This window comes from Prorops nasuta, unplaced genomic scaffold, assembly GCF_024137725.1.
Source record: "Prorops nasuta isolate Cenicafe-Biocafe unplaced genomic scaffold, Cenicafe_Pnas_1.2 PNAS00006, whole genome shotgun sequence".
Classification (NCBI taxonomy): domain Eukaryota; kingdom Metazoa; phylum Arthropoda; class Insecta; order Hymenoptera; family Bethylidae; genus Prorops; species Prorops nasuta.
In genome coordinates, this window is record NW_027116803.1 from 4,390,777 (window position 1) to 4,417,173 (window position 26,397).

At 41.5% G+C, this 26,397-nt stretch overlaps 1 protein-coding gene across 3 annotated transcripts; it reads right to left on the bottom strand.

Annotated features, from left to right (window-relative positions):
* Positions 1 to 293: 293 nt before the first annotated feature.
* Positions 294 to 26,309, bottom strand: LOC136774553 (ribosomal protein S6 kinase alpha-5-like). Of its 3 annotated transcripts, XM_066728933.1 has the most exons (9): positions 26,284 to 26,309; positions 25,906 to 26,129; positions 25,655 to 25,759; positions 5,430 to 5,504; positions 4,979 to 5,197; positions 4,554 to 4,669; positions 4,223 to 4,423; positions 3,641 to 4,069; positions 294 to 3,556 (listed from the first exon to the last, which is right to left on the bottom strand). In XM_066728933.1, coding segments are annotated over exons 2-9 (2,619 nt in total). In that variant the 5' UTR covers positions 25,907 to 26,129; positions 26,284 to 26,309; the 3' UTR covers positions 294 to 2,083. The 3 variants fall into 3 exon arrangements, with proteins under 3 accessions (XP_066585030.1, XP_066585031.1, XP_066585029.1); XM_066728934.1 differs by lacking the exon at positions 26,284 to 26,309 and having other exon boundaries at positions 25,655 to 25,935; positions 26,000 to 26,080; XM_066728932.1 differs by lacking the exons at positions 25,655 to 25,759; positions 25,906 to 26,129; positions 26,284 to 26,309 and adding an exon at positions 19,911 to 23,279.
* Positions 26,310 to 26,397: the final 88 nt, after the last annotated feature.

Sequence of the window (26,397 nt, forward strand, 5' to 3'; positions counted from 1 at the left end):
TCGAGGTGACGCCGCTACTACAAGCCATTCTATACCCACCAGCATCAATACCGAAACACGATTGGCTCAGTTTAACCCGCGCCCTCTTCTATCTACCAATCACCGCTTAGCATCGCTCCATCGACGCGCAAGACGCTAAGCAAGAATTCACTCAATTGGTGTAATGAACCGTCGATTCCCCAATCAGCATTATCCGAAATACCGCTAAATTCGAATTTAAATTCAATACTTCTCTAATGTCTAAAGAAAATGAGAAGGAAACCTAAGTCCCGGAATAAATGTAGATCTTTCTTTTCATTTCTCAATATATTTCTGCTTATCTTTACAACAGAATGTAAACATGAGGTAATAGGAAGCATACATTGTGTAAATAAATATGTATCGTGAAATTTTTAACAATCAGTAGTAACAAAGGTAATTACTTTTATTTTATAGTACGGAGTAGTATTTTTCATTCATTATGATATAAGCGTGGATTCAATTACATAACTTCATATTATATATATATATATATATATATATATATATATATACACACATATATATATATGTATTTAGAAGGATTTGCACAACGTAACAATCATATATCACTAGAAAAAACCTCATTCACCTTCTTCAAATTGTTTAACTTATTAGACTTGATGACTTTACAACACTAAACAAAAATATATGTTATACATATATGTGTCACATTTGTATCCTCTTATTAAACTCTAGACTTATGAAGAATAATATTAAATATATATAATATATATATATATTCTTTTTTTATTTTTTTATACAATAAATTGCCTGTGTGAAATTAAAATCCAGTGATAATAAGTTGCTTCAATTCTAGGTCTACAGAGTTGTTTTTTGTCATTTTTCGTTTCTATATATCTTTTTTTTTTGGTCTTGCAGAGCTGAGTTGGTTCAGTCATCTTTGGTAGAAGCATTCTATTAATTAACACAAGATTTTCTTTCTCATCAGCATGTCTGTTCCCTGAGTTGGCATATGACCGTTCAGTCTTCCCCAATAAATATTACATTGTTTACAGCAATTACCATACGTCAGGTAAAACAGCTGGCTTTATAAAGGCAAAATGGTTAACTCACTCAAAACGGATTATAAAAGTAGACGCAACGCCATTGCGTTTGTTAAATAAATTCATCTATTTCTCAAACCACTGAAAATCTCAATTGCTAAATAAAATTACACTTATCCACTTTGACAAGAAACTCTTCCTTAGTTCAACACTTAAATTTCTACGAAAATGACTACACTTTGTACAATGTTAATTAACATAATACTCTCGTTCCTCTTCATCGTTTCACCTCTCCAACTTTTTCGTTATGACCAATTATTACCGGACCATTCTTAGTTATATATAAAGAATTATTGTTGCAGTTCATAACGAACAACGCGACTGGGCACTTAATAAATTATTAAGAGTAAAAATAATCTGACTATTGTATACAAATCGTCCATCCCTCATGATATTCTGCTCATATCGTTATATTAATTACGTTCAATTGCTGGGCTTTGTCATTACACATTCCCATTCCAACGATTTAGTGTTATTAAAAAATTGATATTTCCAGGCACATTAACCATATGTATATATATATATATATACATGTTTCTCTGTATATCTATTATGTACGTTCAATAAAATGATAATTACCTCGCGTAAATCACAGATAACTGCCGTTAACTAAAAAAAGAACTTAGTTTTACATTTTTTATATTGTAATAACAATCTTGTATATACAACGTATACAACTTTCATGAAATTGTCACGATCATTTGGTAGGCACATTACGCCATTAAAATACGAGAATTGTACCCATTAAAATTATCATAGGATCGTCTCTATCGATACTTCATAAATCTAGTTTAGCCGTGGCCTAATAGTTTCCATTATGTACATTAATCCAAAAAATTAAAAATATCTTATGATAGGAATGATACTGCCCTTATTAACGCGGCAGGCTGCATTGTTAAAATGCATTATATAGGAAACGAAATGGAGTTTGGTAGATTGTAAGAAAATCTATTTGCATCGGTCAACTAATCACTAAATGTAAAAAAATACGGGAGAATTTATTCCACGATTATCGTAGCAAGGCGTTTACATCGCTTCCCTGAAATCTGTTTTCCGTGAGAACTGGTCTTTTCGCTGGGTTCGACCGGGATTTCAGAGTCACAGGTGTCTTGAATTTTTCTTTTTCTTGACCTAGTTATTGGACCACTGCTGCCGCTACTACTGCTTTGTCCAGAATCAACTTCCTCGTCCCTCTTGCGCCTATTTAACTTTTGCTCGTCACCGAGTGCAGGTTTTTCCGGTTGGTGCGGCATTCTGGGGGAGCTCGAATCCGAGGAAGACGAAAGTGCGCTCAGGTATTCGTTGACCGATTGTTCGGAGAAATTGAAGGTGTTGCTACTGCTGAACTTGCTGGACGATGGTCGAAAAACTGATTGCACCGAAGGAGTGGAAGATGTCGAGGCGGATGAAGAAAGGGAACTTGAATTGGAGCGCTTTTGAAGTTTTCGCCTTTGGGCCAATTTGGCACCATTCACGTCGCGCAACTTGAATCCCTCTTGACTGCTAGAAGTCGAAGGAATGGCAATATAACCATCGATGGGGCCATTGGACTCGACTAGCCAATGATGATTTATCAAGCCAGCGGCTGATAATCGTTTATTAGGATCTTTGGTCATCAAGCCTTGAATAACGCTCTTGGCTTCCGACGAAACGGGACGCCAAACATCCCCGGTAAAGTCTACATTGCCTGTTTTGATGTCGGATGGCAATTTTTTGGATCCCTTTTTGAACGGAGGTCTCCCAGACAGTATGGAGTAGAGAATCGCGCCCAAACTCCACATATCACAGCTCTCATCGTATCCCCGCCTGGCCAATACTTCAGGGGCTGCGTAAGGCAGCGTGAAGCAAGGCGTGTGCAATGGTTCGCATCGTTTTTTACGCCTGGCAAATCCAAAGTCTACTATTTTAACGGGAGAGTCTTCGTCGTTGCTGACATAAACAATATTCTCAGGCTTAAGATCTCTGTGAACCACTCCTTTGGAGTGCATATAATAAATGGCCGATGCCAGCTGTTTCATAATCTTATTAGCACTCTGCTCCGAGAACGGTCTACGTCTTTGCATGAGCTCTCCGCCAGATAACAATTCCATCACCAGATAGGTGTGTGCTTTGTCTTGGTGGACTTCGTACAGTTTCACCACGTTTGGGTGACCTTGGCACATGCGTAAGAGAGCAGCTTCCTTGCCACAGTCCATCCTGCGGCTGACGATTTTCACAGCGTATTCCTTCTGAGTTTTCCTGTGCCAGCACCTGCGGCAGACCGAGTAGCTTCCATCTCCGAGAGCCTCCTCTCGCAGGTCAAAATCGTAGTTTTGGAAGAATGAGGATTCTTGGAAGTGTCCTGCCAGCACAGCTGTTGGCGAGGTCGTCGATCTTTGTGCCTCACTGCTGACCTCTGGTGTTTCCTGAATAATATCGTTGCTCACTGCGTTCTCTCCAAAAAGAATTGATGGTGCCACGTAAGAGTAACCCTGCGGAAGAAAAATAACAGATTCAGAAATAATGTTCGCAACGTGCGGCTATTCTATATTTATTCTACTATTTGGGATAATTACACGAAACAGTCTATCGTAATTTGGTGGAACAATGGCAGGACTGTCAACTACGTCCATGGTCGTGAATTCCTCAGCAAAATTGCTGGTATCCAATTCGTGTAAAATATCAGGTACTATAGGAGGTTGGATTTCTCGTTTTTCTAGGGCTTCCCAGGTGAATGCTGGAGCTGCTTCTTGAAAGAAAAGATGCTCCTTGAGCTCCTCGGCGTCCCTCGGCCCACCACCGAGCCTTTGACGAGGATCTTTCACCAGCAATCTAGCGATAAAATTTCTCACGTTGGTATTCAGATGAGTTGGAATTGGCGGCTCTGTTCTTAAAATCCGCCTGGAGATCTCTTGCTGATTATTCCTCTCGCCTTCCACCGTAAATGGTGACGCACCAGTTAACAATTCGTAAGTCAGAACTCCTACGCTCCACCAGTCCACCGCCTAGAGTGTCGGGTAAAAATTATTCATATTTAGAGTGACATTTCAGGGTATAAAAGTACCTCGTCGAAACCAAAAAATAACACTGAGCTAATTGTGTCGCACAGATGGAATTTATTGGTATCGTTATTCGGTCAAACCAAGAGCGAAACTTACGATGTCGTGGCCAGCGGAACCACCTCTGACTACTTCCGGTGCCATATATTCAATGGTACCACAAAACGAATAAGCACGTGCATTGCCGTTTCTCTCGTGAGGTAGGAATTCCTTGCTCAGTCCAAAATCAGTCAAAACTATGTGACCCTCTCGGTCCATTAGTATATTTTCTAACTTGATATCTCTGTATATTATACCCAGCTGAAACACAAAATTCAATAATATTATTAAACATTCAATTTTTATTATTCCCAATTTCTGATCCATTTGCTCTACTACGTTGGCAAATGGGAGAAATCAATCTCTCAGATAATTCTCTGGATCTCCTTACCTTGTGAAGATGCTCCAGCGCTAAAATAATCTCTCCGATGTAAAATCGGACCTCAACTTCGCTGAAATTTTCTCGTTGGTACAAATGCGTGAAAAGTTCGCCACCGCTCACATAATCTGCAAAAGAAATATTTGTTTTTCTTATTTATCCTCTCTTCTCTTTTTTAAATTTAACATTTTGGCAGACCTCGAGCTTATTTACGAAGCCCACGACCTTCCGATTCAAAGATGTAGATTATGTTTTATCATTGAATTACATAATTTGGAAGAAGAAGTTGAGAGGAGGGAATTGAGACTTGTGGTGTTAAAGTGGGCGACTATTGAATTCTTTTATTCACAGTGGGAGATTTGGAAGGGAAAATCATGCGGCAGGAGGGGGGGGGGGGTGGGGGGGGGGGGGTCTGTACGAATTTACAGGATTCTCACCTAAAATCAGATGTAGCTTAGCATCGGTTTGAAAAGCGTAATGCAGTGTGACTAAAAATGGACTATCCCGAACGGCCTCCAAAATTTGCCTTTCGGTTTTTGTGTGTTCGGTGGTCTTTCTCTTTTGTACGATGGAAGCTTTCTTCAGCACCTTCATGGCGTACAGTCTGCCACTATCCCCTCCCGTTCGTTTTCGCACCAGGAAGACTTTGCCATACGCTGAAAAATCACAGATCAATATTATCAATATGCTCCACAGGAAACAAATTGCGGCAATACTAACGTGTTAAGAAGCCAGCGAAACACGAACTTAACAAATTTTACTCGAAGAATAAAACTGATCGAACGAAAGGTTAATTTGGTACATCAGAAATTATCATTTAACGATTTTTTCAGTCGACTGGCGTGTCTGGTAGAAAAATTGATAATTTTATCGCGTCGGATCACGTACCTCCAGTTCCAAGGACTTTCAGGAGATCAAAGTGTGTCATGTCGACTCTTTGGCCAGCATTGTCCGCCAGGTTGACTGAAACAAAAAATCACACGGTATGGTTAATGCAAGTTTTCGAGAGAATTGCAAAAATTTCCAGTCTGCTGCTGGAATGATGAAACACAACATCGTCACACTTTCCCGTTAAACTTGATCTCGTTACGAAATTGAGCAATTCCTTTCGAATCGGCCTAATTTTAGTAATTCCACGAAAAGAGGGGAAACAAAAGAATTTCATCTCTATTATATTTTTCATCGAGCTTCCTCGAGGTGAATTTAATCCATATAGACCGTAGCTGGTCGGAAAGCTGGTATGAAAGTAGCCCCATCAATGGACGTTCGTGTGACTTTCACTTTTACACTTTGCGCGGTCTTTACAACAGTCTTCGAATTGAACATTCTTATTTGATTTGCGAAACAAAGATCGAGAGAGAGAGAGAGAGAGAGAGAGAATCGAAGAAATTCGCCAAATCATCGAGTTTTACCTATCTCGCGAGCAGAGTCGTTTTCTCTGATAATAACGACAGATTCGTGTGAAAATATGATTGATCAGACAAATATATATACAGCTAAGTGTGAAAAAAAGTAAAAGAACTGCTGTATTCTGGAAAGAGACATTTGGTTTCCATTTCTTCGTTTGGTTTAAAGTTACAAGTGGGAAAGGTGGCTTGTAGTGGTATCGTACGTAGGAGGGTGGAGATTTTTTTGAAAAGCGACACCAGGTACGTATCTAGGGAGGAGGGATCCGGGGTTTCGCCTTGTACGTCCCCGGCCCTGACTCCCAGAGCCTCAGAATTCATGTCAAGGTAGTAAAAGCGACCGTACTTGGCTCTGTGCATGTGCGAGTTTACGCTCTCGCGTATCTGTCTACCAAACGCGCCACCACCACTACCAACACAACCACGGACACTCCAACGCAACGCCAGCTACCACCACCACCACTACCATCATCAATTTAACTTTACGCGCGACCAATACAACTCATATTTGTCTACGAAACACTCGATAAACTCTACTTATATCCTTACGCGACACGTGCAGACACGTACGCACACTGTTAAAAACCAGTTGCAATCGAGAAAACTCTGCCTATTTCAGCTCTTAACACCTTGCAGTTTCCGATTAACTTCAGCTACACTTTATTGGGATTCAACATTTATTTCTTCTTTTTTTATAAATTGAGAAATGCTGCTTTCTTCTTTCTTGTATTTACAATTTAGGATAATTTTATTATTCGGGCCTGACATTTCTTAGTTTTGCAAATAACACGCGTTAAATTTTGTTGCGAATGAAGGGATATAATATTAATATAGAAGAAACTGAGGAAAACTGGTTATTTATCTCTTTGCTGTTTACTTCCTGTTTGCATGCCCCCATAACTCTCTATAGACTTCCAATTAACGCGAGTTGAATTTTATTAGGATGGAAGGCAGCAATATTTAAAATTAAAAATGTTTTTTTGTAAAAACAAAGGAAAAATCGTATAATTTCTTCATCGTTTCCAGCTCCATTTATTTATATTTATCACGGAAAGAAGTATGCCTGTTCGAGCGCCCAACACCTCGCAGTCCACTGCTTAACACACAAAGAAGTTTATTAAATTGGAAAACAAAACAATAGGAATCATTGGAAGCCCGGAATAATGTGTACACCAATGCATTTCACGGACACCTACACCAGCCACGGCCACACCACCACCACCAACTCAGTTCTACACGCGACGAATACGACTCATAATTGTTCGGAACACTCGATAAACTTTATACTTGTATCCTTACGCGACACGTGCAGAAACTCACACACACGCACATACCTATACAAAACAATTAAACTCCTCGATGAAATTTTTCAATTGCGCCAGCTCACTGCGAAAACACTTCCCAAATAATTAAACGTTCGGGTATCCTTAGTGGAAACTGCAACAACATTACTGCGTTCCGAAGTAAATTCATTTACAAAAACAATTAGTTTTGCAATGACGTTACAATTAAGAGCGAGTTGGCGTTTGAGTCGATAATAAACAATCGACCATTTAGATTTGTAAACAATCGCGCAAAGTGACGTCATTGGGAAGAGAAGCGTGTAATTATGTTTACAGGATTGGAGAAAATTTAAAATCGTATTTTTATATTCTCTTTTGTACGCCAAATATGTATACATGTATCTGTAAAAATAAACTCGCACGGGCTTAATGGCTTTTTCTTACGATACCCGTACAAATTCGTTTCTACCGTGGCGGGACCAACACACGTACGCAACACACGCACACATGCCCCTGCACGCTGCAGTGATAGATTCGTGCACGACCCACTTGCTCGCGCAACATATTCGTAGCTTTCGTTGCCCAACTTTCCCAATGCCCAACTTTAACCGAGCATCTTATCACGGATTCATAGATTACGCTTGTTACGCTGTAACTAAATTGCGTTTTCCGAATTGCAATCGTCGCCGCGTGGAACACCGATCGATAAATGCAACACGTGCGCGATTAATGCACACACCAGCCACATTTCTCACTATACCACTCGCCCCATTGTCTCTAGAGTCTAGTTGCAAATTAGAAAACTCTTGACTATTTCAATCGAAAACCGTGTAAAGTCCCCCCCGATTAACGCTACCTCGATTACATTGAGATATAAATGAGAAATAATAAAATTTAAAAATCTTATACTCGAAAGATCCCTGGAAAAATGATTTTTCTTTTTCTGCTTATTTAGAATGTGAACACTAGGTCTTTCATTAATTTTATCTGGATTTATTGATGTTTGACAAAAAAAAAGAAAAAGAATCATTAGGAGCTAGGAAAATAAACGCGCTAATGGTTTTTATATTTTTCTATCGACCTTTGTTTCCTTTTTATCTCTGGTTGTGTTTATTTGAGAAAATTCTATCTATCTCAACCTAAAACCGTGTAGTCTCCTGATTAATACTGACTGAATTATGCTAAGCTGGAAAACAGAGACAATGGAATTGACCAAATGTATTTGAAAAATGTCTGGTAAATTGTTTTTTCTTTTCTTATACCTATATTCGAAGTTAACATTAATTTTATCTGAATTTTATGATGTGCTTAAAAAAACATTTGATCCTAAGGAAAACAGACTAATGGATTTTATCTTTCGTATCCGCCCTTGTTTCCTTTTGTGTCTTGTCGTATTTGAGAAAATTCTGATTATTTAAGACCTTAACACATTGTAGTCTTCCAATTAACACGACCTAAATTGTATTAGACTAGAATACCAAAACAATAGAATTGAAAAATGCTATTTGAGAAAACTAAGAAAACTGGTCTTTTATCTCGATCCCGTTTATCTCTATTTGACATCGAGAAAAGGCTACCTATTTGAGCCTAAAACCTTGTATTCCCCCGATTAACATGACCTGAATTTAATTGGACCAGACTAAAGAAATAATGAAATTCAAGAAACTTTATTTAAAAATAAAAAAAAAACATTAAGGGAAACTAAGATTTTCTCTCGTTTCAATTTCTCTTTATCCCTAATTCATCATCGAGACAAGTCTACCTATTTGAGCATAACAATTTGTAGCCTTCTGATCAACAAGAACTGAATTTTGTAATGCTCGAAAAAAGAAACAACAGGAATCTAAGAGCTATAAGAAACATGTACGTTAATGGATTTTATCTATCTTTTTCTATCGCCCCCATTTCCCTTTGTCTCTCGTTACAATCAAGAAAAGTCTGCCCACCTGAACGAAACATTACAATACACCGAATAACTCACGCCGAGTTTTTCGTTATATCAATAATAAAAAAACTGAAGAAACGAAATTTTAAGTAGGCGTAAAAAGAATAGTTCCATGGTGTAACCCAAAGCAGGAAAAAAGTTGATAATTCATAATGGAAACTAAGCAATATTTTATTTTTAACGAACAAAAACCAGCTAATCGAATTGGATAATTTTCATAGAGTCATGACTCTTTTTTTCATTGAGACAAAGTCGTTCTTTACCAACATTGTATTTTTCGATTGATTCGTTGTTTCCGGTTAGCTTTCCACATTGTCCAATTGAAATGAGCGATTAACGCAAGATGGAGAGACAGGCGAGATTGAAAACAAGAGTGTGACGAATTATAAGGATTAAAAAACAAAAAAAAAAGGAAAGAAGCTTTGAGCCACGAGAAATGTTTCGATGGTCGATGTTGGAATTAAAAGTTGGCTACCGTATCCTGTTGTACACACGCTCGCACTCTTAATATTCTGGAACGAGAATCTTGGTAGCGTAACTTTTTCCTCGTTCGTTATATTTTTCTTACTGCGGTTATGCCAACGGCGCACAAGCTCCGCTAAAGAGGTCAGTTTCACTGCAGCAGCGACGCTACGGAATTTCGCACAAAATTCCACCAGAAAATCGTTCATTGCCGATCCCTCTCAATCCCTGCGATGTAACTCACCGATCTCGCGCTCTAGGCATAAAAATATTTCTCGATAATAACAAATATATGTGGAAATCGATTTAACGTTTTTGCTCGGACGATTCCTGCAGGATTCCTCTCCTCAGATGGGAAAGGAAAAACTATAATACCATTTTTTATGACGCGTTAATGAAGAATTCGATATAAATTGTTTTTCGCAAACGAAAATTTTGCTATGCTTTTGATATATTTTCTGATAAACGATTGATAATTTTTGTTTACGTTTCCCGAGCACAGGGACTCCTGTGGGATAGAAAAAAAACAGAAACGGTATAGATTTGACGAAGCGTTCGATGGAATTGCGCAACTGGTTTTTCTACGCGAAAATTTTACACAAGGTCTCTATAATATATTTTCTGACGATAATATTGACAATTGTCCGAGGCTTTTGGTTTGTGCGTGTTATACACATAGAGATTCTCGCGGGATAGAAAAATATATAGAAACGATTGATTTTAAGCGTTAATGAAACGTTCGATAGAATTGCGTAACTTGTTTCTCTCGGATGAAAGTTTTGCAGAATGATTTTAATAAATTGTTTGAAAATAATGGCGCCGATCGATAGGTCGTATCGTTGGTGTTTCCCGTGGGATAGAGGAAAATAGAAGCGGTTGATTTTGTGCGTTAATGAAACGTTCGATAGAATTGCGTAACTCGTTTCTCGTGCAGGAAAGTTTTACGACGGTTCTGGTATTTGGATACCGTTGCTTGTTACAGGAACGGTAAAACGAATGAGATTCAAGGACAGGAAGGTTCCTCTCCGCGTAGCCTCGTCGAGCGCCACTGAGAATTAAGGTCGAAATCGAAACGACGCTATCTCTGCCCTAGGGAAAGGATAGTTTTTGATAAGAGCCTCGAGGCTTCGCGATAAAACAACAGAAAAATTCTCAATGCCGTTGACAAGCGCTGGCGGAATTGAAAATTCCCTAATAAGTATTTTTAATCCCACGTTTACGGTGGAAAGTAAAACTTAATCGAGTCGAACAGAGTGGTAGGAAAAAAAAGGACAAGAAGTAGAGGTAAAAATAGTGGAATTTCACTTTTGACATTTGGGATTGGGAGGAAATGACGGGAGAGACGGTAGTTTTTTGTCGTTGTTTTCGACAAAAGGATTGTTGCGTTCCGGGGGGGGGGGGGGGGGGGAAGTGAGGCTTTTGCAAGGTCGTCGGGGCGGAACGATAAGCGATTGGAATTCGAATGGAATATAAGTAAATTAGAGCAAGAAAATTAGACAGAGGACACGAATGGTAGGTTATGGATAAAAGTCGGTTAATGGAAAAATAAATAAATATATAAACGGAGAGAGATAAAAGTACGAGGTTATTAATGTTTGACGAGTCGATCGTTCTATGGAAGTCGAGGGGGAGGGGGAGCGGGGAGGATTAGCAAGGTCGAATGGAAGTTTGGAAATTGGTGTTAATGGGAGAGTAAGTGCGACCTTGGAAGGTAGGTATAGGTGTAAGAGGTTAGGGTCTGAAAGGGACGAGATTTGAGAATAAATTCATTGATGGTGAAATGGTGGGGGTGTCTGGTGTAACATCGAGTGTGGATGGCACCTCGCGGAAGTTCCGCTTTTGTCTGACCCAGATAGCCGGCATTCACTCGCTATTTCGTAACGGGACCGACTACTTTCTTTCTCTGGTAGCGCCGCCGCGCCGCAGCCAGCCCAGCAGCAGTGGCAAGACACGGCACGACGTTCGATTCTAACGTGTAATTGTCTGCGTATAACGGCACACCGATAGAGCCACGGGGCGACGAAAGAGCAAAAGTAAAAGCCCCGCTTGCAACTCCCCCCCCCCCCTCCTACCCCCTGCAATTTCCCAGAATCTCCACTGTCGATATACATCAGACCCAGCACACTTTTTCAATTTCTGACCTATATAACGGTGCCTCGAAAAACATCCAAACAAAACAATTCTCAATATAGCGCGCGGTTCCATAAAAATATAGCGTAGGACTGGTTTCGAGGAATTTTCTCTAAACTTTGATGGTTTCAGGTAGAAGCTAGAGGAGTTGCTCGAGTGACCTTTGTTCCCTGGAATCGGTATACTCGTGGTTCGGTTGATAGCGACTCGCAATACGAGTGGAGAGGTGGCATAAACAGAACCATCCACGGAAAACCTTTCATTTATTTACACACACACACACACACTTTGGTACAATGGTTTGGTTACATTTCAGCCAACTTCGCTTCGCACTTTCTCTGTCAAACGATCTACAGGGTGTTTCTCTACGTTGACTAATAGGAGATTAAGCGTTGTTTGACTGTAGAAAAATTAGAATATTTTTGTTTAATAATTGAGAACGTAGCGAGAGAGATTAGTCGAAGAGAAATGACTTTGCGATGAAAGTAATTAAACCGTAGAACAATCATTAAAAATTAATGTTGCGAGATTTTATTAAGTACGATAATATCTTGTAAGCGCACATGTTCCTTAGTCAAATAACATGGTTATAAAGTTACGCTATAACGCGAAAGAGACGGTTTAATTTTCCACAGTGTACGATACAACATGCATGCAATCTTCTCAAACGCTTTCAACGTGCACGATACCTTCTTTATCACCGCGCTTGGATTTATTATATAAGAATTATAATTGATTCTCGGGTGAAAAATACCAAGAATAACATACAATCCCATACCTCCGTCTTGAATATCGAAACCCTTTGAGAAATCGAGCCACATGGACTGATTTAAAGATTTAGATAAACTTTGGAAATTTCAGGTAAAAGTCCGAGAACAAAAGCCATTATTGCGGTGATGTTTCCTAAATGGAATCGAATTGTACCCTTGGTTGATTCGTGGTTGGCGGTGCATCGGTGCAAGTAAACCGGGGGGGGGAGGGGGGGTAAATCAGCGTAACCCATATAGAAACCCTCGACACGCTCGATCCTGTACGACACAAAACACGCGGAAAATATCTCGAAACACCGTGCGCGCTACACCTCGGAAAATTGATTCGTTTACATTTCAGCCAACTTCATTCCGTACTTTCTCCGCCAATACTACTAATTGGCCACATATCGTACCGTGCATAGTTTCACCGAGTAGTTAGTTTTATTAAATATAGTTTCGCCGTCGAATCTAGCAGCAAGACCAAACGGCGATTGGTCGTTGAATGAAAAACAACGCAGAGTCGATTGGAAGAATCGCGAAGCCCCGTAAAAACGGACGAAGCACGGGATTGATGAGGTAAAGTTTGGGGTATGTACGAGCATGGTCGATTTCAGGTATAGAAGGGTGACGGAAGAAGCGTTGTTGGCAGAGTGACCTTCGTTAAATAGGATCGGTCGGTCTGTCGGTCGGTCGGTGTAGTCGTGGTTGATTCATGCTTGGCAGTGCAAGTATAGCGAGGGGGCACAACCGTTATGGGGTACCGTAGCATCGCATCCATGTATTGTGTAACTACGTTTCCTCGCACGCATTCTTTCGCTTTTACCGCAACATCTCCCCCCCCCCCCTCCTACCAACCCGGTTGACCAAACTTCCCACTCGATTTTATTACCACGCCATTTCGCGTCATTCTAATTCTAATGACATAGAATCTGGCTGGAGCCGCGGCTCGTCCCCACCAATTAAATTTCCCATTTATGCCAACACCGTCGGTTACATAAACCAACTATCGCGTTTAAATAGCGTGTAGCTAATTCGCAAACTATCCATTCTACCCATATTGATCATCGCGATTTCATGTTTCCATTGCGCAATTTTCAATTTGCTTTTGTCGCTCTGCGAGGAAAAAATTTTGTGGAATAATATTTAGAGACTGTTGCGGAGATGGTTGAGACTGCGGTCATTAAGACCGAGGAAGAGTAGACGAATCAGGTTATTAGCCAATTAAAGCCATTTCACTGTACGGCAATTAACATACCGCTTCAGCTTGAGACTTTTTCCTATTGTAGCTTAATATTCGGAGAAGGAAATTTATTGTTCCCGCCAGTAGACCTGGTTAAGCCGAACGCCCGGACAATAGATCCCTTGTAAAGTTAATGCGCAGCTTTAAGATCCATGTATTTCTAGAGCAAACCTGATGAACGGTAGGTAGGCAATGTAGTATATGGATATAGGTATACTCTTCCGATAATCCCCTCTAGGTCTTTGCAAATTATCCGCAGGGTAAAATGTGATCGTCGGGAAGATGGCAGATTGCAGGTAAAGGGAGACGCGCGGTTTATATCGTAGGACAATGGCGAGAGGAAAATAAACTAATAAAGACGCACAGGGGGTGTGGCTTATACTTCTGTCCCTACAGCTGCAGCATGTATCTCCAAAAACCTTAATGGATAATTACAGTACTCTATCTGGTAATTCTATAGTTATTCTAGAATTAAGTCAATAGAGTGTAATTATAATACAAGTATGGGTAGGTACGAAGAATTTTTCGCAGACAATAGAACCCAAATATTCCACTTTTATATTGGCACAGGATGCTCTAGCTTATTGCTGACATTTTTCTATTCTATAAGAAATTTATAGTCTTTCTTCAATTTTAGTCTAAGAGTCTTTCTAATCGCAAGATATATTATACGAGTAATTGTTGACGAGCTCGTATTTTTTTATCAAAAATTTAATTTAACTCTAGGTAAAATAAAAGATCATAACACGATTATGAGTAAAAGGATGAAAAATAGAACTGAAGGAAAAAGAAGCTTCAATAGAGAGAGAGAGAGAGAGAGAGAGTAAAATAATGTAAAAAATTAATAAACGTAATTTGAAAGGGTAATAGTTGATAAATTTGGTAAGAATTATAAATATGAAAATTAAATTGTTGCAGAATTTTTGAAGAAGGAAAAGACAATCGAATAAGACTCTCTTTGCTTGAAGAGAAAGAGAGCGAGAGAGAAATAGTAAAGCAAATATATAACAGAAGAACATAAGTTACGATTCTTATACCTGACGTTCCACCGTAGCATCAACAAAAGAGGAAAGGACTTTGTCAGCATTATGACTCGGTTCTGTTGTATTTCGTGTGTCCGGATTACCTGTGTTTCAGTGCACTATGTGTTAACGCGCGCGCGCGCGCGCGCGCGAAGACCCTTTAGTTTTTTCCATTGAGAGAAAAGTTTCGCAGCTACTCCTTATACCTGATGAGATTTTTGTCAAAGGAAAATTAGACTTTGTCGAGGAGGATCCTTAACGGGAATTTCATAAACAACGGTGGAATCATCGCTGCTACGCGAGTTCAATATAATTTCAAGGCTGGCACGTATCGACGAGTTGGTTTGCACGTGCATCACGTGCCTCGACTATAGTGTACGATAATCGATAAATGTAATCTTCTTATTTCATTGTGCTATTATTCATTTTACAGACACCGATATATCGATTATTGCCCATTCCTATCATTAATTCCAATGGGCCAGCCATAAAACACACTGTGTTAAACGCTTAATCCAAATCAACACCTTTTTTTCGTCCTCCTCGATTATAAAATTCTATCACGCGTTACGTAACGAGGGCTGTATCGAGTAATACACAAGAAAAAAGTCACTCGATTAATTCTTTAAATGTATTTCACGAATATTGATACGCCATACGCGTTAGAGGAGACTTGGTGCAATGTTAAAAGGGCAATTATTATCTAACGATGATTAGTCGTTTCTTTTGCCTCGTAACTGAGCTAGGAACATGGCAACGGAATATTGCAAGATGATACGTCGTTGATAACTAAATTAGTGGAAAGTTGCGGGGAGGATAAAAAGTATAAGCGAGTTGTGGTTCGGCATGACTGGCTGATAGGAAAAGTCAGAATTTATTTCGACAATTGTTACCTTTCTATTCTTAATTCGCTGTATGAAATTACCTTGAGTATAATTAGTGTTTGTATGTTATTAATATTTTTACTATATACATATTCGTTCGGTTTAAAATTCCACAAGGCCTATCACACTGCAGGAATTTCAATCTCATTTCTTTTTATTGTTTTCCTTTTTATTACTACGCGCGTACTCTCTTAATTATTCCATCAAACCAACCGGTTTGTTTACTGGAAAATTCACGCTTATCATTGATAATTTCAAGGAACGAAATCTTCTCGGTAAGAAGAGACGGTGCAAGTGCGGAATTTGCAATTATTAATTCAAATACTGCTGAATTAGTCCGTGATTTATTATTCGATACGATTCTCGGGAGAGATTTGTTTATAATTCAGTGCTGCCGTGTAACCAAGGCAATTCTACGAATTTCCCGGATCAAAATTCCGATAAAAAGTTTACTTACCAGTCGAGCCTCATATTTTTATCCATCTCCGATTTCAGCGATCGTACTGAATTCTCAACAATCATCGACGATGATTCCTGCTTTCACTTTAAAAGGATTTCAATCTGCGTCGCAGGAATAACCGACGAGTTCCTTCCGAAATTGTTTACAAATTTCTGCGGATCGAGAATTTTTCTACGTGTACGATCATCCTTGAATCTAGCGAATTTAATATATACGCGAGTTTCGTCCAAGTATTTCGGGTGGTCGAGAATAAAATTCGGCGATTGGACGACGAATCATTTCTGGCGCAGATGCCAGGTCGAAAATGCAGAGTAAGCGCGTCGAGGGTGTTGCAAGTTCGGGAAAAAAGCAATTTCTAAAATCCGCGTGCCACTTTCGCTGAGTCTCTCTCTCTCTCTCTCTCTCTCTCTCTCTCTCTCTCTCTCTCTGCCCCGCGCACGGACCCAATCACGATTTTCGCGGAATCCCACCGTTGCGGTGGGTAAGTTTCGCTCGAGCTTCTCGTCGTCGTCGTCGTCGTCGTCGTCGTCGTTAAGCATCTCGACACTTTTACAACTCTCGCGTATATATATACAAAAGGCTAAACGAGTGGTGACCGAAATCCGCTATTGTTTCGACCGACCGAGCGGAGCTTCTTCGAAAACACAGAATATTATAATAAAGCGAGAGAGAGAGAGAGAGAGAGAGCAAAACAAAAACACGCCTCTTGACTCTATACACCTATATATATATACCTATGCCTATGCGCGCGAGCCGAGGGTAATTCTCGGAAAATATTTGTCCCCATTAAGACGTATATACCTGAGAAGAAATAAAAATTCGCGGAATTCATTCGTCGCTGTCCCGTTGAATAAGAATTTCAGGGATTCTACGTTGTTGTTTCTTCCGTGAAACACAGGCAAATACTTTTATAAAGATAATATACGGCGCATAAAGAGCGATCCGCGAAAGAAAGCACACTAAACATTTCTTTGTTAGCCTTGTTTTGCATCGAGACGAGGATAGCTCGTAAAAAGATTCCCAGCTGCTTTTTCTTAACGCTACCTCGTCGTTCCTTGATAAATTTCATTATCCGACCAGCAAAATAGGGTAATTGAGTTTTCGTGAATTATTATTGGCCTCGTTGAGGAAGGAAAACTGTAATATGTCAATAGTATTCAGCATTCAGCTGGTGGACAGATGCTCGCTTGCCACTAGTACATACGAGCTAACTACCAAATTATCATTCATTTGCATATCTAAAAAAAGACTCGTTCCTCCTGGCATTTTATCACGCAAAGATATCGAGGAGTAACATTTTCTAGGAAACTCGATAAGCTTCGATAATCCCATTTCTCTTTACAACGCTTTAACATCCATTAGACATACTTTTGGCAATTATTATTCTCCTGTATTTCTTCCTCCTTGATATTCTTGTTATTTTAACGTGATTATACTCCCCCCCCCCCTTTTCCAACTCGAGTATTTTTAGAACAATCAGTTTTATCTGCGGAGCGCCAACCACGTTTCTGACCAGTTCAAAAAATTATCGTGCTAGGTGTGCGAGCGATCGACTGCGCGAAGAGAGGGATTTTTCTTTCTCTCGGAATCTTCTCCTTGTCTCTCCATCTCTCTCTCTCTCTCTCTCTCTCTCTCTCTCTCTCTCTCTCTCTCTCTCTCTCTGTATATATATATATATATATATATTTAACGCGTGTGTTCATTTTGAAACAGCTGTTACGAATGCTTCACCACCTACGACTATCTACACTACCAATATCAGCCAATCACCAATCTTACAAATTAATTATGCAATTTATCAGTTTGCAGCTTTCGCGAATGGGCTCCCCCCCCCCCCCCCCTCTCGTACGATGCAGCTGGGACAACCAAGATAATACCAATGTTGGATTTTATCTCCCGCTCTTTATGTACGTAGAGTGAAAATTGAGCGAAGAAATTAGAATTTGAATACGTTTGAATTCTTAGCGATTAAGATCTGTCAAGTTTACTCTCTAGCGATGCTAATAACACGAGACAGCCTGTAAACTCATCGAGTGAAATACAGTGAAGGCAAGCAAAATTCAAATCAGCGTAAAAAGATCCAAGTCTCGATTACATTTACATAAATTTAACCTTTTTTTCTCTAGAATAATTCCTGGGAGCTTTTTCGATGATGGACTTTTAGAGAAGTTTTCGACTGGGAGAACGATTTCTGTGTCGCCGAGGAATTTTTCTTCCCTGTGCACCAAGAAGAATTCTCGGCTAGGGATTGGTGAAATTTACATTTCACCCACCACCAATGTGCACAGGAGAGAAACCATTTTGTTTATCCTTCGAGTGAATTTTCAATTAAATTTCCTCAAGAGTTTCGCGACGATAACTCTTCGCACGGGACGATAGGGTAATAATAATTTGCACGAAGAGCCCCATTTAGCTAAAATACATATATATATATATATATATACATATAAAAGTGGATGCACGATTTTACATACAATATAATATGTAAAAGCGACGCTACGGTATTCATTCGGTAGAATCCGCGCTCATCCTGTTATTGAGCCCCGCAACAGCTGAATCAACGCTGCTCAATCCTTTTTCTGCAAAATTTCAATATTTTTATTGACAAATGTACGCGTTGCCCTCCAGCGCTAAACAGCTGTGCATCGAATCAATCAATTCACGCTGAACACTGCAGTTTTCAGCGCAGAATTCTCAGCCTCGACTCAACGGTAAGTTTTAATATTATTTAGAAACTCGTCGTGTTCTCAAAAATTCCTATACACGTTTCCTTACAGCTGATATACAATCTGGAGGGAAAATTAGTTTAATCCCGGAAGCTGTCGACCAACGGATCCCCCCTCCCCCCCCCCCCCATCCTCTTCCACAACCTCCTTGTGCTCCCCCTACACTTCCACCTTGGCCCCCCCACTATAGTTCTACTTTTACACGCCAGTCAGCAGGCATGCGAAGAATACCATTGAGTTCTTCTTGACGACCGTACTATACTATATAAATATACTGTGCATATTTCCAGCACCAGAGACTTATCGAAAAAGTTTCCCAATTCGATCCATCGATTTACCACCATGACTCATATCGGTAACCTTGCGAAACTACACGAAACTCTCGAAGCACGAAGCGTATTAAAAATTTTCTGGGAGGAAAAAGTGTGCCGGGAAGAAATTTGTCGGAACGTTCTCCAGTGAAAAACTAGAACTGGGACGAAATGGAGAATTTGTGGAGGAAAAAAAGACGTGACGCAAGGCGCGCGGACGTTAAAACGCATAACCAGCGACGTTATTCGTTGCGGTATTAATAAAGAGAGGGTAGAATAATGTGACACGAAAAATAAAAAAGTTGGCGAGGGAGCGAATTGATTTTGGCGGAAGCGAGAATAATATAGAATCGGGTTAAAATTGTGCGATACCAACAATTCTTACGCTTCTATGCAATATAAATTCCGAGGTAGAAATATTCGCTACGATCTCTTTATTATAAAAGTGGACGTATCTCCGAATACACAATATTGTCTCCGAGTCTCTATAAATAAGTGTATAGTATCGCGAAAAATATTTAGAGCAGAGTAGACGATGTTTGTCCGGTTGGTTGAAAAAAGAGAGATCTATCACAAGTTGGTTATCGTTTCGACGAGTGCCGGGGACTCGCCGGGGCGTCGCTCGTTATAAGCGCAGGAATAACATATCCGAGCTGTTTACAGCGACATTAGCAGCGATTAATCGAGCGCATTCATTGGAATATGGTGAAAGAAGCGAGAGTTTTTCTTTTGGTTTGTTCATATGTACCTGGTTCGACGATATTCTCCGGAGGATCGGGATCCGGAGAGGCCGGCGAGTCTCTGACGTCGAGACCATCGATGGCTCTGGTTAATCCGACGGAAACCGATGATTCGCATGTCCTCTCGGCGGAATTCCCCGGGACGATCTCCACGTCGCTTCCATCCTCGAAGTAACCACTCTCGTGCTCGGGGTTCTTCATGTCGAGAGGTTAGAGTTTGTTTATAAAGCGCAGAAGCACGGCACACGCAACACCAAATACACTCCAGCGCCACCACGTGTGAAACGAGCCGGGCGCCAAGATAGCGCGGTACCTCACTGCTCGGGCAACTAACAACGACTGGCACTTGGCAGTGCTAAGTGAGTAAACGAAACATGCCGGCAGCACCGAGTCTCGGTCTCGGTTACCCCTACTCCTTCTACCTCGACCGGCGCACTTGGACGATCGACTCGATTTACCAACTTCAAATGCCCTAAACCGTTATCTTTGTCGCCGCTACTAATTGCGCCCTCTTCAATTTTCCATATACACTCGCTTCCCTTTCTGACCTGTCCAATTGTCTCTCGAATCCCTTCCCACTGTTCCAACGTCGACATTACTGGCCTGCCTCTCCTTATCCCTTCCACGCGAAACCTCCAGTAAACAGGTACTGCTACGGGGCAGCCCAATAATAAAACCTTTCGCACAATCCGGCTTTTTCTATAGAAAACGAGGAACGTCCTTTCGCGGCTGTGTGTAATGTATGCAGGGATGATGTATTTCTCTGCTTTACATTTATTGTCATTTACCGGAAACTCATCTGTTTTCCACTCACTCGTTCGGTTATAATCGTCCAGAGACACAATGGGCTTAAAGTACTTGTTTTTGTCTCGTGCAACCACTCGAATATTTTCAGTGGGTTTTCCTAAGTCCGGTGACTTTCGACGTAAACTAGTTTAGGCCGAAACCGTCTCTCTCTCTCTCTCTCTCTCTCTCTCTCTCCCCCTGGCTCGAGAGAGCTTGCGCAACTTGACGCAAGCGAGTAGTGGCAGCAGCGGTGGCTGCACGTGGTAGGCGATAGAAACTTTTAGGGGGCCACGTGTGTGCTTGGAGAATCGTGGTGGGGAGAAAGGATCGGGTTGCTACGTTACTGATAAAGCAATGTCATCCAAGACGACCGTAAATTGCAACGTGCTACAAAGGAACGGCCCAGTCTGGACTTCCCCCGCGCCCCAAGTCCCTGCCCACTTCCACTTGGATGATCCACTGGCTTTTAATATTCGTGCACTGCGTCACGTTCCAGCGTTCACCGTTTTGCACAGGCCACAGTTTCCTCGATAACCACCGTCCTTTATCTTACTCTGTCATTCGCGTGTAAGAACTTCGAGTCGCTGGCACACAACCTTCTGTTCAATGAAAAGCGCGAATCTTCTCGTTACACGTGGAAAAGCGCTCTCGAGACTATCCACTCGATATTCTCGCTAGGCGCCACATGCGCGTCCTTGAATTGTTTATGCCTCTATTGGTGGCATCAGCCAATGTCAGCGTTAGGTGCGCACACACTGGCACGCGTACACGGTTCAAAGTTCACCACCGATCCTCGGAACACGATTTTCCAGGTCTCTGAGAGCTTAAACAGAGATAGGCACGGAGCGAGAGTAGAAACGAGAGAGACGGAGAAGAGATGACGAATAATTTTCCATTTGCAACAACGGTGAAAAGTCGAGAGCGATTAAAGGTCATTGGGACTGGTCGATCGCGTGTTTTCTCGTCGATAAATCGTTTGCACAGAGGACCCTGCTCGGCAGGAGATAAGACAGAGCCGATAAGAGGGAGGAAACCAAAGAGAATACAAAGACGTTTGCGTTGTTCGTAGCTCGCTGCTCGGCTGTCCGCTCTTCACTGTGCTCGAGCCAGATGTTTTCAACGCTCTTCATTCCGCGTTCCTAGCACACACATCTTCGCCGGCCTCTGGGTGACGCAATAAGCTCGAGCCCGGTGGTTGGTTGGTAGTTGGCTGCTGTCGCGACGATCCAATGACAAAATAGAGCTCGTTGAAAAAACAGACAAACTTTTTCCCCGGAAAAATCTCGCTGTTTCTCCCGAGGATCGGTCAACCAAGACAACACACTCACTGGAGGAGGAGGAACATTTAGAAAGCGCGTTGCAACTTTTTTCCCCCTTTAAAGTGGGATCCAGCAGCTGCGGCTATCCTCTCGCTTCCTTTTCCCCGATGCGAGAAGCAGAGACCGTGGAGAGAGAGAGACCCCAGCAGGTGCGAGACTGGGCGTGGAGTATATGGAAGGGGGGGGGGGGGAAGTCCAAGAAAAATCACCAAATCGATGGGTCGATATCGACTGCTTCGAGTGGTGTTGTTTCTTGCTTCGCGGTGGTCAACGACGAGTCCTCGTTCGTATCTTTGGATTCTCGAGCGAAAACTCGTGATACGAAACAGATCGGCGTATCCTACTGACACACTTCGACTTGTTGCCTGGCTGCACGGGGCAGAGGTTGCCCCCCTGCAGTTAGAACGTCTTGTGTCTGGTGCACGCGCACTCGGCCTTGGCCAGTTTCACGCCACTCTTTTCGTCCCGGCGAATAATACACGCCTAAATACCACCGGAGCTTTCTGTCCCCGATGAAGACGTCGAGAGCTCTAGCTCTCGGATCCCTTTGCGAGTATTTTCGACCAGGGGTGAAAGGAGAGAGAGAGAGTCTCTAGCGGGGAAGCCAATGTGTGGTGCACAGGGCCCCCTCGACAAATATTGTCTCCCGCGGACTCTTATCGTCCAACGATACGACCGTTAGGGGGGTCTTCCTGTTAGCGACCCCTGCGAGAAACCTTCTGACACTCGTCGAGCGAGGAGTCGCTCGTTTTCCGTGGAAAAAGTGGCCTCCCCTTGGCTGTAATCGTTATCTCGTCTGGTGCTTAGTCGTGGTACCACCGAGTCTCGACGGAGGGGTGTCGCTGTTGGATTTGATTTTTTGTTAGTTCGAGGGAGACAACCTACACTAGCTGGAGATTCGGGAGCCTAGGCTGATCCAGACATTCTCGTGCCACTTTCACTGGACGGGTACGGTGATACGCAGTGGCGTAGCCTTCGAGGGTTCGATTCTGGCGACGGGCGGGTGGAGGGGGGAGGAGTAGACGGGGTGGGGCGAAGGAGGGGAAAGCTTGACACGCAAGCAACGTGGTGGCACGGCGAGCGAACGCGCGCGAGTCCCACGAAGCGTACCGGACGAAGCCTCGTTGCTGACTGACTAACGTACCCCACTCCTGGACCGACTGGTCACCCTCTCCGCCTGCCAACAGCTGATTTGGAAAACACTCCGCGCTGCCAGTGTCGTATCAACCGAATTTTATCCCCCACACAACACTCTATTTTTTCCCTCTCTTTCTCTCTCTCTCTCTCTCTCTCTCTCTCTCTCTCTCTCTCTCTCTCTCTCTCTTCTAGCGTTATTTATATTTATGTGTGCCAACTTCTGTTAAGTTTATTTTGCAATACTGTACTTTGTAGCGTATTACTTGTTTTCGTATACTTATCGTGATGTAATATTTGTATTTCTTCACTCATTTGTACACTGGAAAACATTTCCCATCTGCAATAACAAGACTATTCGGCTCGGTTCTCTCTCTCTCTCACCTTTCTTTTTCACTCCAAACTACCATTTCCCCTTTCTCTCCGATCTCGCGTACCTCATTCTCTTCCGTCCTTCGCATAATTTACCATTGAATCTTGTCCCTGGTTCGTCCACGAATCTGTCGGGCGGAAATTATAGTCGAAGCGTGTAAATGGACTTTTTGTTCTTCTTTAATTAGCCAATGGTTATTTGGATTCCAAGAGCTCCGCGTAGGACCGTATCAAGTCGACCCGGCACACGTACACTTGCGTAATTTCGGCCTGATCGGAAATTCAGATCGGTGTAGCCTTGACGAGAGTTACGAGTCGATAGGCGAGCAAATATGAATCAGATTTGCGCAATTTTTAAACGTTTTAATTCTTTGTTCGCGGCTCATAACTGATTCAAGTAAATTTCTTGTCTCTCTTTTCAATGCAGTATCTCGAGCTTTTTCTTCTGCATTTACCTGAAACAAGGACAGATGGTTAAATGGGATCTCTTTGAGATATTCTGTCCTCTTTTTCCGCTGCATCCTCCCAATGGTAACGTTTGTCAATAAAACCGAGAATTTTCTTTCCTACCTGCTACAGTCGCCATTTAACTTGACCTTCATCTCTGCTGTGAATATTCTATTCTTGAACTCTTATTCGTTAACTCTCGTGCACGCCCTTTCGACAAATGAAAACACAAATAACAAATAGATTCCTCTCGATTGCCTTGTTTACCAGCGCCATATTTCCATCTTCATTTTATCATTGTTATTGTTATGCTGCGTACTACGATACCCACCGATATCTCGCTTCATCTAACAACAAAGCTGCATTGCATCCGATGTTTATGTAACATCTATAATTAATTGACGCAATTTAGAAGTGTGGAGAGACGATAAGGGAACTTTCTTTCGTAATTCTCAGCTTGTGTTCTTTGGTGTACAAGGTATCCCGTGAACACCTGCCAAGCCGATGAATTCGTACAGAGCGAATGATTCCAAACAGTAAAATTTGGAATTCCCGTACCCCCCCCCCCCCCTCCAATCACTCAATCATCATATGCAAACATTGTTGTAAAATCTCGAGAAATTTCGCAACATTGCTCAGGCACCAAACCCAGGGGCTCTTTTCAGGCTGAAATACCGTTAATGCTACAACAGTGCTGTTCGCGATACACCAACTAATTCTTAAAAGAAACATAATGGCAGAACGACGAAAATATTTGTACAGATAAGATTAAAAACTATCGAGCATAATCGTCCAATTTATATTCACTTAAAAATACTTTAAGGCAGTTTAACGATAGAGCATCTCGCTATCTCTCTCAGTTTATTTTTTAAGCTTTCGTGACGCATTTCTCCCTTCACGAGAGTGATGCCTTGTTTGTTGTTGTTCTCTCAGCACTCTCCTGCTAATATTGCGATTTTCTACGAAGGAACAATGCTACGCCGAATATTTGTTTATTATGCACGGTTTCAGGTATATAGGGTGTAAATTGACTCGGGAAAAACAACTTGACTCATAAATTCTGTGGAACGAAATTCTGCTTTTACGAGAGGATTAAGAGTAAAAGATAATCTATATCCAACGGACTTCGTGTTTTCAAAAATAACGAAGAATTTTATTTTCAGAAAATATTGACAGCTTAACCTAAAAGTGATACAAAAAGATTGTGTTATGCGTGAAAATAATGCGGTTTTTTAATCTTTCGGGGGAATTAGTGGGGGGAAAAGGAGGGAGAGGGGATAGGTGATATTATTTATCCTACGTAGGTACGGACTGCAATCTTATTATATCCGAGATACCTCCGTTATCTAATAGGTAAAAAAGGACACAATGGCGCTTTGCTATTGTTGGATAAAAACTTACCACAATTATGCAATAATTAGCAAAACAAGACGCAAAGTCTGAAATTCGAATTATCCATTGGGTAACGAGAAATAAAAGGACACGCGCGAGCTTAAAAATAAATCAACGTTTGGATAATAGGAATTAGAGAAGAAAGGGGACACTCGAGGTGGATCGTGTATACACGTGAAGAACAAAGCGAGTAGAGAGGAGAGAGAGAGAGAGAGAGAGAAAGGGGGGGGGGGAATTGTTGTTTTGGTAGGTAAGGAAGAATAAGTTAGGATATGGGTAAAGAAGAGCAAAATGGCACGTACCGAAAGTCAGAACGTGGGTAACCGTCTGTTCCGTGCTGGCATGCGCCGGTGGAGGGGGAAGTGCCGGTTGTTTGATGTTTGCCATCCTCCTGTCAAGCCTGTCCACTTTGCCAATGAGAAAAAATTGCACCTTTTACCGTCCCATTACAGACAAACGCTTCACGAGCACCGAAGAAAAGCTGCAATCCCTTTACTGCCAACTTCTCACAAACACTGTGATTTTTTTCCACTCGATTATACCGTCAACTTACTCTGGCGTTTGATCGCCACTGCCAGCCAACCTGTCAAGAATAACCTGATTGGTCTCCAGCAATCTCACTACTATTCCTGCCTCTTGTCACTCACGTGTCGATTTTATCGAGCTTCGTCAAAAGATAGCCAAAAATATTCAATTATCAAACAAGAGTACAGCCTGTCCAATAAATTCCTGCGATGCGTGTGCCAGCCTATATTTATATTGAGCACCACTGGCCAACTGTCACGAGAGAACATTGTCTTATTATTTTATAAAATCTCACGTGCATGTCGCGTCGATAAAAGGAGCAAAATCGCTTGGATATATTATAGATGGAGGTAGTGAGGAGGGAAGAGGGACTACTTTATTATTTAATTAAAAGAACGTTGATGACCTTAATAGGAGTAATGAGTTCGTCGCTGTCAGGTTGCAGTGAAAAACTGATTTCCTTCAACAGAGTGCTGTCGATACACGTTTGTCCGTTTTCCACTGTTAAAAACTGCCATGA